The 14,399-nt window shown below is 40.4% G+C and overlaps 1 protein-coding gene across 1 annotated transcript in view; it reads right to left on the bottom strand.

Annotated features, from left to right (window-relative positions):
- Positions 1 to 14,399, bottom strand: part of LOC134211031 (uncharacterized) — a 93,703-nt gene that overhangs the window by 3,033 nt on the left and 76,271 nt on the right. Inside the window, exons 3-6 of the mRNA XM_062687559.1 lie at positions 1,776 to 2,022; positions 1,479 to 1,606; positions 1,117 to 1,173; positions 917 to 1,023 (exon numbers count right to left, since the gene is read on the bottom strand). Of these exons, the coding sequence (XP_062543543.1) occupies positions 917 to 1,023; positions 1,117 to 1,173; positions 1,479 to 1,606; positions 1,776 to 2,022 (539 nt within the window). The remainder of the gene's footprint in view (positions 1 to 916; positions 1,024 to 1,116; positions 1,174 to 1,478; positions 1,607 to 1,775; positions 2,023 to 14,399) is intronic.

Here is a 14,399-nt window from a genome sequence, read left to right on the forward strand (position 1 = left end):
CTGTAATTACGTCGCGAAATTGAACTGGGGCAATAGATCCATAAAAATAATATTTCCCTTGCTTATTTAATTTACGTCGAAATTGTTCTGAAAAAGAAAAACAAATTTTCTGCATTTTTTTATCAATACCAAAGTGACGTTTCACAAAATAGCAACCCTGTATGGAAATTTAGCAACCCAGTATGGGGCGCTAAATTTGGAAACTCACGGCTAATTTTGAGTTGCGTTCTTATTTTACATTCCCGTTTAGATACCTCCGGTGTGAAAGTGGGTCCCTATGAAGGGCCCGGAAATAGCGATAGGGCCCCAGATGGGGACTCCCGTGGAGGTGCTCTTATGAAGACGCATTTTTACTTATTTCACTGCGATTCATTTGGCCGAAAGCCACTAGACCAAAAGTAGTAGTTTTCAGAATATGTAATTTAGCCAAACAAATCATTCGAACGAAAGTCATTTGGCCGAAGTGGGCATACGGCCGAACTGGTCATTTAATCGAAAAAGTCGTTTGATCATACTTTTCAAAGCTCATTCGAGAAGTGAGAAATGAAGAGTGAGAAGTGAGAAGTACATACATACATGCAGACATCACCTCAATTCGTCGAGTTGAGTCTATTGGTATATAACACTATGGGTCTCCAAGCCTTCTATCAAAAGTTTGTTTTTGGAGTGATTCTCTAGCCTTTACGTACACTTAGTATACGAAAAAGGCAAAAACATTTTCGTCAAATTCAAATGACACGCAAATAACACGCAAATCATGTAGTCACGTTTTGTATCGTACTAGACTGAGTAGTCGTGGAAAATGATGTTACTATTTGTTGATTCATTTAACAATACTAAAGAAATAGGCCATAAAAAATGTTGCCAACAGTAGTTAATATAAAAACTATAAGGATTAAGTGGATTAGTAATGTACCTCATCATCGAAAGATGATTCTGGATTGCTTCGCCCTGCTTAAGTACTTTTCTCATCATGCGATTTATAAGGCCAATTTTTTCCTTCTGCTTTTTGGATTTTGATTCCTGGAAAATAAAACAAAATAGATTATTCAATGAATGTTATTTCTCAGATTTATATGAGCCGTATCATGAGTAGTTACGATTAAAAAATCCCACCTTGCACGATTTGGCGCTTTCCATGTTGGCTTTATTGATTTTCAGGCGAAATTGAACCTGAAAACGAAAAAGGAACAGCATAGAAGAAAAATAACAATGACATTTTTATTATTTGGAATATAACAATATTTTATGAGCTACATTTGGCCGTAAATTGGTTGGCACGTCAATTCGGCTGCGCAGGGCAGTGTCCTTGAGGGTTCAGAGTAGAGGGTATGGTGGAATCAGGAATGGAACTAATAATGCGGTAGCGACAATGACGAACTTGCGTGTAGGGTTAGCTTTAATGGCTGATTTTTCTAGATGTCGTTTTTGTTTTTGGCTGCACAAGTGTAGTGCAGGTAGTATTGGTACCAACCAACCTCATTCTTGGCGTCGCCCCATGCTTTCCAGATCGAGAGTATTCGTGTGTCGCCAGACAGTACTTGTTCTACCTCACGCCATCGTTCCGTTATCACATAATCGCTGACATCACGTGACACTGCGACATCTGAAGCGAGTTTTGTTGCCAAACCAGGAATCAAAAAAAAAGGAGATATGTAATTAGATTGGAATTGATGACTCACGGTTCATGTATTTTTCAACAATGAGATCATTACTATTGATTGTTAGGAAAGTTTCCATAACAGCGCTGTAATCTAAGTTGATTTATTGCTTACCTTTGTTGTAATTCCCATTCTGCAGCTCATCATCTATCAGCGCTTGGATAATGTTGTCACATGTTGTATCATCGTTGATTCCCGCCACGAAGCGCGGCTCACCGCGGATCCAAATAGGAATCTCAATCTCATCGTCGAGAGATGCTCCATAATCATCTGCCATGACACTCCCTAGTTCTGCCATAGCCATCTCATCTTCCTCATCGGTATCGTTAGCCGAATCACGGTAGTAGGTTATTGGGTTGCTCTGCAAGACAAATCAAAACAGTAACAAAGTTGAGAAAATATGTTGATGCCCGAAAAGCGAAAAGTATTTAGTGTTGTCTTGGACTCAACATTGCGCTCGTAATAAGAAACCAAAATGTGATTTAATGATACTGCCCTCCACTAGAAACAATGGCCATTACGCCATTCGACAATACCCTAGAAGAGACGGTTATTTATCTAATATTTTTTATTTTCCTACCAATTCCTTTCGTAGAGAAAGCTATGGAAATCAGGTACCAGCCGAAAAATTAATTACGGAGCTGGTTCCACCCGCACCCGCCCATTTGTTCAACATCACACGATGACGGTGACGGAGTGCAATTCGTAAGTGAAACGGTTGGCAGTCAGTAGGTGTATAATGAGATGGCGCAATAATGCGCGATGGAAACAAGAGCCTCATCTGGTGTAGCACTGCGAAAAACGGCGGGTAATAGCTCGCGTAATATCTTCCATCACATTCCGGGCGTCCACCCCGAACATTGGAAGCACTTAATTGTTGTGAATTGAAATTAATAAACGGCCTTGGCTGCTTAACTGGTTGATGTTTTGGAGAAAAGCGGCTCGCTAAATGGATTGTTTGGGGTTTTTGGAAGTTCCCAATTCTATTCGAGAAAAAATTGATGGAGATCGTTTTGCCACTGAATAAAGAAATTATATTATGATCCCAATCAAAACGAACACTATCGTTGCTGTTTGACATTTTTGCATCTAATAACCTTTGGCCGCAACAATGGACAAGAATTCAGAATCATATACAGCAGAAGAATGGCAAGTTGCTAATCAGGCGTTGTTTTGAAGCAGAACAGCTTTGAGCTATTTTTCGCGTCTCAGCTACGAAGTGTCCTTTTGCAGAAAATGTAAATTACACCGACCTTAGCGAAAAAAATCCCCCAGTGGGGGATGATGTAATGCCAATAAGAAGAAGAAGATGACATTGATATTATGGCACGTAACTTTGGCAAGATGGAAGAAGTCTATATCAGAAGGTGAAAGAAGCCTTAAGCCTGAAGAGTGAAGCAAAGCAGATTGGACTAGTCATCAACACGTCGAAGACAAAGTACTTATACATCATTGGAATAGTTAAGGATAGCATAGGAGTAATGAACTCTATTAGTTTCGTTCGTTTCAACCTGGACTTCAATGATATCGTCTTGTAACTCAGCTCAATGGAGGTCACAATAGAAATGATCGGTTTCTAGATCTCTTCCTTTCTCGTTGGCCACTATACGACGAGAGCAGTTTCCGTGTTTATAATCCTTTATTTAGAGTTCAGGGTGGATTATAAATTTCTTAGGTCGCAACCGGTCGTAGTAATTATCGATTCGTTATTTGATACATTTCATTCGTTATTTGATAATGTGCGGCCTAGTTCTGCCGAACGAGCTATCACGGGGTGTGCTGTCTAATCGCGCGTGCGACTGCGTTGGTTGTCCCACGAGGGAAGAGGCAAAGTCATGGCTTGCTATTTGCTAGTTAGTGTTGGCAACCGAACCGTTATACGATATTTGCATATCTGTCATCAATGCACTCTAAACGTGGATTGCCCAACTCTTAATATATCTCACCCTCACATTCCCCTTCTACTCTCACTAAAAAAGAGAAAAAAAATCCATTGACTTAGGATTTTCATAAACAACTATTTAAATCGCATTTTTTTAAATTTTACAATCCAGTATCCAGTCCGTACTCAATTCCTATATTCAAAATCATCCTAATTCAATTTGGAATTCAAATATTTTAATGTGATTTACCAATCTGATACTCAAATCCATTGTATGAACCCAAAAAGCAAATCCAATATTCCTATTCCATGAACAAAGTTTTATTCCCAGACCAACATTGGAACGTTTTTATAATGGAATACTAAAATCAAACATTCATATAAAATGATCAAGTTTTTTTCATTCTCCTCATCTTTTTATGCCTGCCATTGCATGGTTATGTATTTTGACCATCCAAATTTCAAAACTAATATTCTAATCCAACTCCATCTTTCAAATACATCCTCTAGCTTATAACCAAAAGTTGATTCTAAGATAATATTAAATATTTGCAACCAAGCCAATTCCAATTTTCAAATCTAATAATCATGTTACCTCACCCATTATCAAAAATCAAATGTTTCATTGAAAACCAATACTAGAAACAATCCAAGTTCAATATTTCAAATCAAAGTCCATATACAAATACGCAAATACATATTTACTAAGCAAATTAATCCAGCCTTTTATTAACATTCTGAAAATGTCAACTATTTCAGATTCATGATCCTCCAGCTGTATTCCTTCTATTTTTTTGTGCAAATATTTCCAGAATTGCAACCCAAAACCAATAGAATTCGATCCGGCAGTCCATATTCAATACAATTTGATGGCCTTCCAATGGGAAAATCAAAACGATATCGGTGGTTCGCCAAACATACTATGCTCTTTAAGCTCAAGCCAATTAGTCCGGTACTCTCACACAACAGCTTCGAAATTCAAATTTGAATAGTTGTGTTCTGCTGATCCACATTAACGTTTGATGCGAAAAATCCGCCCCTCTTTTACACAACCTTCACCATCAAAAGCTGAAACAATCCGATACTCTTCCAGAGCACCTTCGACAACACAAGCAGAAAACCGATGGGAAAACAAATAATTTATTCCGAAAAAAAAAATCATTTTTAGTCGAAATCGATAAGAACAACAAATCATTTAATCTGACACCTTCGATATTACAAGTGGAAACCGATGAGAAAACGAATCATTTGCCTCGGCGCTACTCCAGAATTCTTTCGACATCTTAACTCGTTTAAGTCAAACCAATGGGAAAACAAATAACTTTTTTTTTGCGTTTTTCCAAAGCGTCTGCGACGTCACAAGCCAAAACATTTAATCCATTCGACATCACATGTCGAAACAAATGAGAAAATAAATCATTTATGCTGGCGCTCTTCCAAAGCGCCTTCAACTTTTTTTTTAAGTAAAAACCGTTGAGAAGTCGAAACCGATGTGCAAATCATTTTATCCGACGCTCTTCCAAAGCGTAAGTCCAAACCGATGAGCAAATCATTCATTCCGACGCTTCCCACAGCGTCTTCGACATCACGAGTCGAATCCGATAGACAAATCATTCAATCCGACGCTTTTACAGAGCGTCTTCGGCATGACAAGTCGAAACCGATGTGCAAATCATTCAATTCGACACTCTTCCAGAGCGACTTCGACATCACAAGTCGAAACCGATGAGCAAATTTATCAATCCGACGCTCTTCCAGAGCGTCTTCGACATCACAAGCCGAAACCGATGTGCAAATCATTTAACCTCGACACTACAAGTCGAAACCGATGAGCAAATTTATCAATCCAACGCTCTTCCATAGCGTCTTCGACATCACAAGTCGAAACCGATGTGCAAATCATTCAATCCGACGCTCTTCCAAAGCGTCTTCGACATCACAAGTCGAAACCGATGTGCAAATCATTTAATCCGACGCTCTTCCAGAGCGTCTTCGACACCACAAGTCGAAACCAATGTGCAAATCATTTAAACCGACGCTCTTCCAGAGCGTCTTCGACACTACAAGTCGAAACCGATGAGCAAATTTATCAATCCGACGCTCTTCCAGAGCGTCTTCGACATCACAAGCCGAAACCGATGTGCAAATCATTTAACCCGACGCTCTTCTAGAGCGTCTTCGACACTACAAGTCGAAACCGATGAGCAAATTTATCAATCCAACGCTCTTCCATAGCGTCTTCGACATCACAAGTCGAAACCGATGTGCAAATCATTCAATCCGACGCTCTTCCAGAGCGTCTTCGACATCACAAGCCGAAACCGATGTGCAAATCATTTAACCCGACGCTCTTCTAGAGCGTCTTCGACACTACAAGTCGAAACCGATGAGCAAATTTATCAATCCAACGCTCTTCCATGGCGTCTTCGACATCACAAGTCGAAACCGATGTGCAAATCATTCAATCCGACGCTCTTCCAGAGCGTCTTCGATATCACAAGTCGAAACCGATGAGCAAATAATTTAATCCGACGCTCTTCCAGAGCGTCTTCGGCACTACAAGTCGAAACCGATGAGCAAATTTAACAATCCGTCGCGCTTCCAGAGCGTCTTCGACATTACAAGTCGAAACCGATGAAAAAATGTCCCAATCACGCCCACAGGATATTGCCGATTTCACCAATTTGAAGAGTTATGTGTAGATTGTGATTTGCCCGCTTCTTTTTCTCACACTCACTCTCATTTCGGGTTGATCGATTTTTGTTACTGAAATTTACCCAATTATAACCCATTACTCGTTAGTCACATGTAAGCGTGTACACTAAATCGATTCCCGCCATGATTTGATGTCTATTTGTTTTCAGATTGATCACTCACACACAAATATTATACACGGAAAATCAAACTTTTTTGAGTGTATTGAGTGTGAGAAAAAGGTGACTGTGAGAAAAAAATACTCGCAATACTCTTATAAAGTGCAAAAAGCGCAATACTTACAAAATAATTATTTCCAACCAGGATAAACCTGGCAGGATCGCCAAATGTGCGGCCTAGTTCTGCCGAACGAGCTATCACGGGGTGTGCTGTCTAATCGCGCGTGCGACTGCGTTGGTTGTCCCACGAGGGAAGAGGCAAAGTCATGGCTTGCTATTTGCTAGTTAGTGTTGGCAACCGAACCGTTATAAGATATTTGCATATCTATCATCAATGCACTCCAACTCTTAATATATCTCACCCTCACAGATAACATTTCCCAATTTCACTGTGCTGATTCAGTGAATTCAAGCCTTCTTATATACCACATTGACCAAAATGCTGGAATGGTGGGTGCAGTTGACCTCCAGAAACGTCAAATCAGAGACTAACCCGCAGGCAAGCTGGCGGCCATTACCGCTCGCGGAAAACTGGATAGGCTCACGTTTAATACGCGCTCAAATTTAGGCATATTCGTTGCACTGACGGTAAGATTCATTTAGGTATATAGAGTATTGAATGTTATGGATTCATCGTACTATACATAATATTGTGATTCCATACCGTAATCAGAACACTAGGCAATAAGATTTACTACTAATATGTACTAGATATGAGATCAAAACCATATGCTCTTAAGATTTGCACTTGGCTGTCTCTTCTGCTCACTGTAAATTTGTCTTTCCGTTTCTAGCATTCCTCTTTTTTACGCCTAATCTTATCCGTAATCAGGGAATCAATTTTTTGGAATGCGCATGCGAAACAAGCGACAAAAGAGAACCAAGGACAAAGCTTTGTTTTTGTCGGAGATAATAATGACAAGGGGTCCTCCTAGGGTGGTCGGTATTGGCTATTTTTGACAGATACCGGTATTCGGTATTTGGTAGAGTCAATACCGGTAATACCGGTAAAATACCGGTATTTGTAAAAAATTCAGTAATGTTTAAAAAAAAACTTTTTATTTTGACTTTTGCGTGAAAAACACTATTTTGACAAACTTTAAATGTCAAAGTCATTGCTTGTTGGGCTGGGAAAAAAGAAATTCAAGTAGACATAACATACTATGTGATTAATTTCCCAATCCGCATCAACCGAAGTTAGACGAGTTGTCAAGTACCCTTAAGGACAAGCCTCCCGGAATCCAAAACTAAACGCACTCGCGTTTTCAAGAGAACCCAGAAAGCCACACACAACTGTCATTTTTATTATTCCACGCATGCTGCGACGCAGCAAAGCTGGAATAATAAAAATGGCATGCGTGGCTCCAGTTTTGAATGGGTTGTTGTTCGAGTTGTTCTTTAATGTTCATAGAGATATCTTCTTCGTACCTAGTTCAGCTGTGGTCGTTGTTTCAGCATCAACGTTCGCATCAGGAATAATTAGACCCTTCAAGTTCTCGTGGGGTCTCTGGATGTATTGAAGAAAATGCCCAAATTGTTTCTGATCAATTGCTTTACTATTCACTATTCAAAAAAGCAAAAAGATCGACGTATTCTCATCATCTCCCTTGGATTCGTTCTTTGAGAGCACAGAATAAGTTGACGGCAATTTCTGTGGCTTGGTTTGAAAATTGCTCCAATATAAATTGGAGCGCAACGTTGGCTTCATCTAGAGTGCAGAACACATGGCAGAGCAGTTCCACAGCAGCTTAAACAAGTTCAAAGGCTTGAATTACTTCACTTACCGCGAATAAATCAACATCACTGAAGTTGAATTTGGATTGAAGCTTCAAATCGATCAGAGTTTGTAACGAACCAAACTCATAGGATAACATGCTATTCCAATATGCCTTGGTTGGTATCAGCGAATTCAGAACGGGCATATTTTGGCAGCAAATCATTTTTCATAAGTGTTCTCCGTTAGAGAACTACAACATTTAGCTTTTTCACAATTTCGAATATTCTTGATGATGTAAACAATGTTCGTTGAAGAAAAAAGTCATTGGCAATTTGAAAGACGTAAGAGAATGAAGCATCACGTATGATTAAAGATGATGATGAATGATTTTTGCTGTAGCGTGAATGTCTTCAATAATGCTTACTTGTGCAAAGGTTCATTCATGCGCGCATTCTGTTAGTATTTGAGTCTCTAGCTGTTACATGTTGCTGCAACTATTCGAGATTTTTTATACTGACATCAAAATTTTAAATACCGAAAATACCGGTATTTTACGTAACTAATACCGGTATGTTCGGTACTCAAAATTGACCGGTAATACCGGTATTACCGGTTTCGGTACTACCGATTAGACCACCCTAGGTCCTCCTTAGCCGTACGGTAAGACGCTCGGCTACAAAGCAAGACCATGCTGAGGGTGGCTGGGTTCGATTCCCGGTGCCGGTCAAGGCAATTTTCGGATTGGAAATTGTCTCGACTTCCCTGGGCATAAAAGTATCATCGTGTCAGCCTCATGCTATACGAATGCCAAAATGGTAACCTGGCTAAGAAACCTCGCAGTTAATAACTGTGGAAGTGCTTAATGAACACTAAGCTGCGAGGCGGCTCTGTCCCAGTCTGGGGATGTAATGCCAATCAGAAGAAATAATGACAAAGATCCGAAAATTTTTGTCAGCAACATACATAAAAAGGAGACAATCTTGTTGCTAACTTTTCATCCCGTTATTTCGCATTATTTCTAGAGCAAATTTCGGTTTTATATGATAGCAAAAAGTTTCTGCTTTTATGGAAATATTCGAGAATCGAACAATGATTACATAATTAGCATCGTATTTTCGGAGATATCAGAGCATGCAAGGCAAATGATTCTTGTCATATTGTGTGCGGGTAATTCGGCAAAATTTGGTTTATTACTGATTTTCGGAAAAATATTTGCCGTATCTCAGCAAAAATCATGTTTGCTGAAACTCGGCGGTTCCCACCTCGGGAAATAAACAAAAAATGCTGAGATTTCGGCGAAAACAATTAGGTGTATAGAACTTGAGGGGTAAGGTAGTTTTGCTTCATTGTGGAACCACTATCATGCAAGGTTGTCAGTGGCTTTGATCCATTCGATGACCCGAGCAGGAAATGGTTCGGGGTAGGCGTGGGAGCTGAATCATCATCGATTGGGACATGTGTCAAGGGCTGCGAATTGACGACGTTTTCCACCTCGATAAGTGTGTTACGTAATACCTTATCCGTAAGTTTTGACTCTGGACGAATCGCCATAAGATTGGTCTTTACTGTTCGGATCAATATTTTCCAACACCCGCCCACGTGCGGTAATAAAATCCATTCCGTTTCAGGGCATACGAACTCTTTCGCCAATGTTATTTGGTTGACAGCTGCCATGGCTTTTTTCAGTTCTAGGGAAGCGCCGATAAAATTTGAACCGCAGTCGCTGTATAGATTTTCCGTGGACTGCCCCTGCGTGAGATGAAGTTCCGCAAGCCCATTATACACGAGCTAGTGCTAAGAGAACAAACCAGCTTGATATGGATAGCACTAACGGTGTAACAGGTAATCAGCATCCCCCATCGTTTTTCCGTCTTTCCACTGACGACCACTTCCATAGGACCAGAATAGTGCACTCTGATGTACGTTAAGGGCTGAGCGAACGCCGCAAGTCGAACTGCTAGACGGTCCGCCATAACTGGCGGTCGAGGAACTGCTGTCTCATTCTAGTATTTTGACCATTTTGACGAGCTAATGCGTACTCGACGTGGATGCGTTCAATGTGAAACCTCCGTCTTAGCTCGTTAACTACGGTTTCATGGATACAATGGTGATATTGGTGGTGACGTGATGCTTAAGAGGAAGTATTTTGGTATTTTAAGGATCGTCACTGATGAATTGGCATAACTTCCTTCTCATCTAACCATGGGATAAGTTTGTAGAGCGTACTAGTTCTTGGAAGTGATTTCACAGAAGCAGTTGAGCACACTAGTTCCAAGGAAGCTATAGCTTCTGGGAATCCATCACGATGTGCTGCACGGAATAAATACGCTTCTATCTCCCCAAGCTTCGTCATGGGCAGCGGTTCTGTATTGATTTTCTGCTGTTTTTCCCTTTCACGTAAGTTGGACACATAACACAAGACAAAAGCAAAAGTGTTGTGCACATCCTTTCAATTGGAGAAATTGTGCATCTGAATAAGCGAAGAGCTGAACACCGCGGTGTACCAATAGGTGCGGTTGAAGTTCTGTTGCAGTCGGTGCGCGTAATTAAGGGGCTCGGGCCATTTCGTTTGTGGGCTCCATAGATGAATGATCTGGAACTCCGTTCCATTTTGTTCCATCATCCGCCGCATTGAGTCTTGTAGGAACCCATCACAGTTCTTCCTCTATTGAGAGGAACTTCAGTGGAGCCACTCGAGCTTTGGTAGCGACTATTGAGTACTCCACGGATCCGTTATGTTCGAATCGAAGAAAGGCAACTGCAGCAAACCCATTCTCGCTGGCATCGACGAACGTGTGGAGGTGAATATCGGTGCTATTTAAATCTATTGAAGAACTGTAGCAGCAGGGAATGCGTACAGTTTCTACGTTGGCTAGTACCTTTGTCCATATCTGCCACTTTCTATATTCTGGAATACTTTCATCCCACTGAACTTTACCTCGCCACACTTCTTGAAGCAAAACCTTGAGGAATATTAGGAAATGTGCCCAGAGGGTCGAAAATGGTCATTAAGACCCGAAGCATTTCTTGTTTAGTTTAGTGGTTGGCCGTTGCCCTGTCAACAACAGTGGGTCGTAACGATTTCAACCTACTTTGAACATGAACTCGTCCGTCGTTGTGCACCACCACATTCCGACCACTTTCTCGATGGCGATATCCATATCCTCCGCCGTATCTCTTTCCTGCAGCGCTGTTCGTAACCGAAAATATGGGCAAATACCAGTTGCACGGATGCTGTAGTCCGGTGTAGTCTTCCGGTGTCAATTTTCTGGCATAATCTTTTTCAGTACCGATGCATGGTCAAAATCAGTATTATTGAAGCCGAAACTGATTGAGGGGCGCACCTTTGAGGGTTGGTATAAGCCATTTCTCGAAGGGTATAAATAGCGGTACCTCAATCTAAAAAGGCCTCACATAATTTTTGAGAAATATCTGAATGAAAAATGACTCTTCTCAATAGAAATGGAACAGAAAGACATGCACTAAACAAATGACACGGGTATACTACAAAAGTTCAATGAAATGGGCGCTCTGCAGTGGTTCATCAAAAAAAAAAAAACTTTTTCGAGATTAATCGACAATTTTTGCGAGTACTTTTGCCAAGTTAGAGTAATTACACGTTTTAGTACTGCATATCGGGTATACAATCGGTTCCTTTATTGTCGTTATGTGCTTTGAACGCAATCATCATTTCGTAGATCTTAGAAAAGAATTAGTTAGTGCCGAGTTGGAAAAGTGTTAAATCTGTTCGTTCAACATTTCCTGGATACTTTCAATGCCATCAGGCCAGTCAAATCTATACTGCACTCGAAGCGATCTGCAGTAGTAACGAACTTGATAGAGCTTGTTTCGCTGTGTGTTCGTACCATGAACTCTGGCGGTCAAGTTAATGCAGTTTATACGGATTGTATTGCTTGAAGAATTATAACAGCTTGGAGTTTCTCACCATCTCACCATCTGACCAATCGTTCACTTTTCGTGAAAATCGGATCGCGGCAGTGTGAATATTTCTTCATCACAAGCAAGTAGGTAATTACGCTGTTTATCAACAAACTCCCCTGGTTGCCGTTTGCTCTATGCGGATGATGTTACAATTTTTATGGTTGTTAACAGCATCGAGGGCTGTGAAGGATTACAATCGAGTGTGGATAGAATGTCGGACTGGTGTTCTGTTTATTAAAAATGTAATTTTATTTCCTTTCATCAGAAACACAAGCCGATAGTTTTTGAATATTGTACCACTGATACTATTCTCGAGATAGTGAATCGGATAGAAGATTTAGGAATCACACATGATTAAAACATGACATTCAAGCTGCAGTATAAAGTAGTATCACAAAAGCTAATCGGCAGCTCGGATTCATTTTCAAACTATCTGAAAACTTTCGAGACCCTCTTTGCCTAAAATATCTGCTGTTCTCTAGTTTGTTCCATCCTTAATTTTTGTGCTGTAGTCTGGAGTCCTTATCAAAGCTTCTGAATCAGTGCAGCGTAAAATAAAAGACAGAAACACCGTCTTCGACCAGAGGTCGTACAGACTAAACACTTAACACCTAACATGAGACAACGGACATAGCACATAACACCCAGTGGACCGATGGAAAAATTTTTCGATCACGAAATGTTTCCTCCTTACCGGGGCGTCCTAGTACATGCGTCTAGACGATTAAAAAAAATACAAACGAAGTCCACTTAAAGATTAGTGGTTGATATTTAATTGACATAAGTTGTATGCCAAAATGTAAGTTATATCCGGCTGAGCCAAAATGTAAAACGTAAGTTAAAACATGGAATAATTGATCAAGGAATACCAAGAAATGTTAAAAGTATAATGGATAAAAAGAAATCTATAATCAATGTTTAGTGAATAAATGGTTCAACGATTTTTCGTTCGCTGGATTGAACGTGTATTGTGCGTTGAGAAACATTGGATCAAAACCCAAGCATATAATTTCGGATATTGGAAAAGAGGCGGGTGGTGTATACTTCATACTTTCATACTTCAAATAGGATGCGGCCATTATGCGACAATGATCATGATGGTGAGATTTAAACACGCTCATGTTGAAGTGCTTTTAAGCGATGTGTGTGCCCCTCATCTGAGAATGGCAATCGAGAGAAAAAGTATGTGTTACCTCCTCAAGACTCTTCGCTGCGGAATATGAGCTGTTAAACGGTTGATTGGATAAGTGGAACTGAACGACGATGCGATGTCGGTGAATGTGTATAGTAATTCATTTTGCTTATCTGACGCTGGCCATTATACGAAAGGACAAGAGGAGGTCTATTGAGGGGGCGTACCGTTTTGCACACCAAAGTCGAATTTAGGAATGCTTTTGAGGACAAGGATACCACTCTTCAATTAATAGCCAGTTAATAGAACGGATTTAAGTTTACAAGGTCCCAAATCTCAATCTTAAACCGTAACATCTCATATAGTTGAGTGTGAAGCTCGGGTTGAAATAAAATGAGCAAGCTTGGACGCGAATTGACCTTTTAAACAAGCATTTAAAGAAAATTAACGTTTGTTAAGTTTGATGAATTCAACTGAGTTAAGTCGTGAGCCACATCAGATATAATGCTTGCGTTTCAATTCATTGTCAAACGTCGAAAAATAGCTAAATTTCCTTAGATCTAGTGAGTCGTGTATTAAGCACCAACACCTTTTGTACGTTATTCAATGACGCTCCCATTGTAAGGAGACTCCAGCAAATACCCATCCGCACGTTTCATCATCATGGAAATCACTTTAAAAAGGCTTCGACTTGCGTAAGTTTTTGGGCTTTCATCCGCCCAGCTATTACAGTTGGTTGGTACCACAGAGCGGAGCGAAACCAATGATTTTTCCGGCCGTCGGCCATGACCATCTCGTTTTTTTTTCTCCGGCTAGCATAAAATCCGATAATCGTTAAGCCGTGGAACGCGATGGATGGCGATTAGAGTGTGAAGCTTACCAGCAATGCCACCGCGTCGGTCTGTTATCATTTGGACAATCAAAGCTATTTATTTTCTTTTTTCCTACTCCCTTGGTTTTTCGGCACGCGGATGGACAGAGACGGGTGCGATGAAGTTGTTGGGATAGACTTTGCATGAAGAACCCAACAATATCTCAGTGAGCTCGGGATATTTAATTCCATCATCAGCTGAAAACTAAAGTACGGGCGTGGTTGAGTAGTCAGCCAGTGGTCAATTATGAAGAGTGCTAAACAGATTTATTTCGTTTTCGATAATATAATTTAGGGTTAAGGCAGGCATTTTCGTCTTTT

This window comes from Armigeres subalbatus, chromosome 2 (genome assembly GCF_024139115.2).
Source record: "Armigeres subalbatus isolate Guangzhou_Male chromosome 2, GZ_Asu_2, whole genome shotgun sequence".
NCBI lineage: Eukaryota > Metazoa > Arthropoda > Insecta > Diptera > Culicidae > Armigeres > Armigeres subalbatus.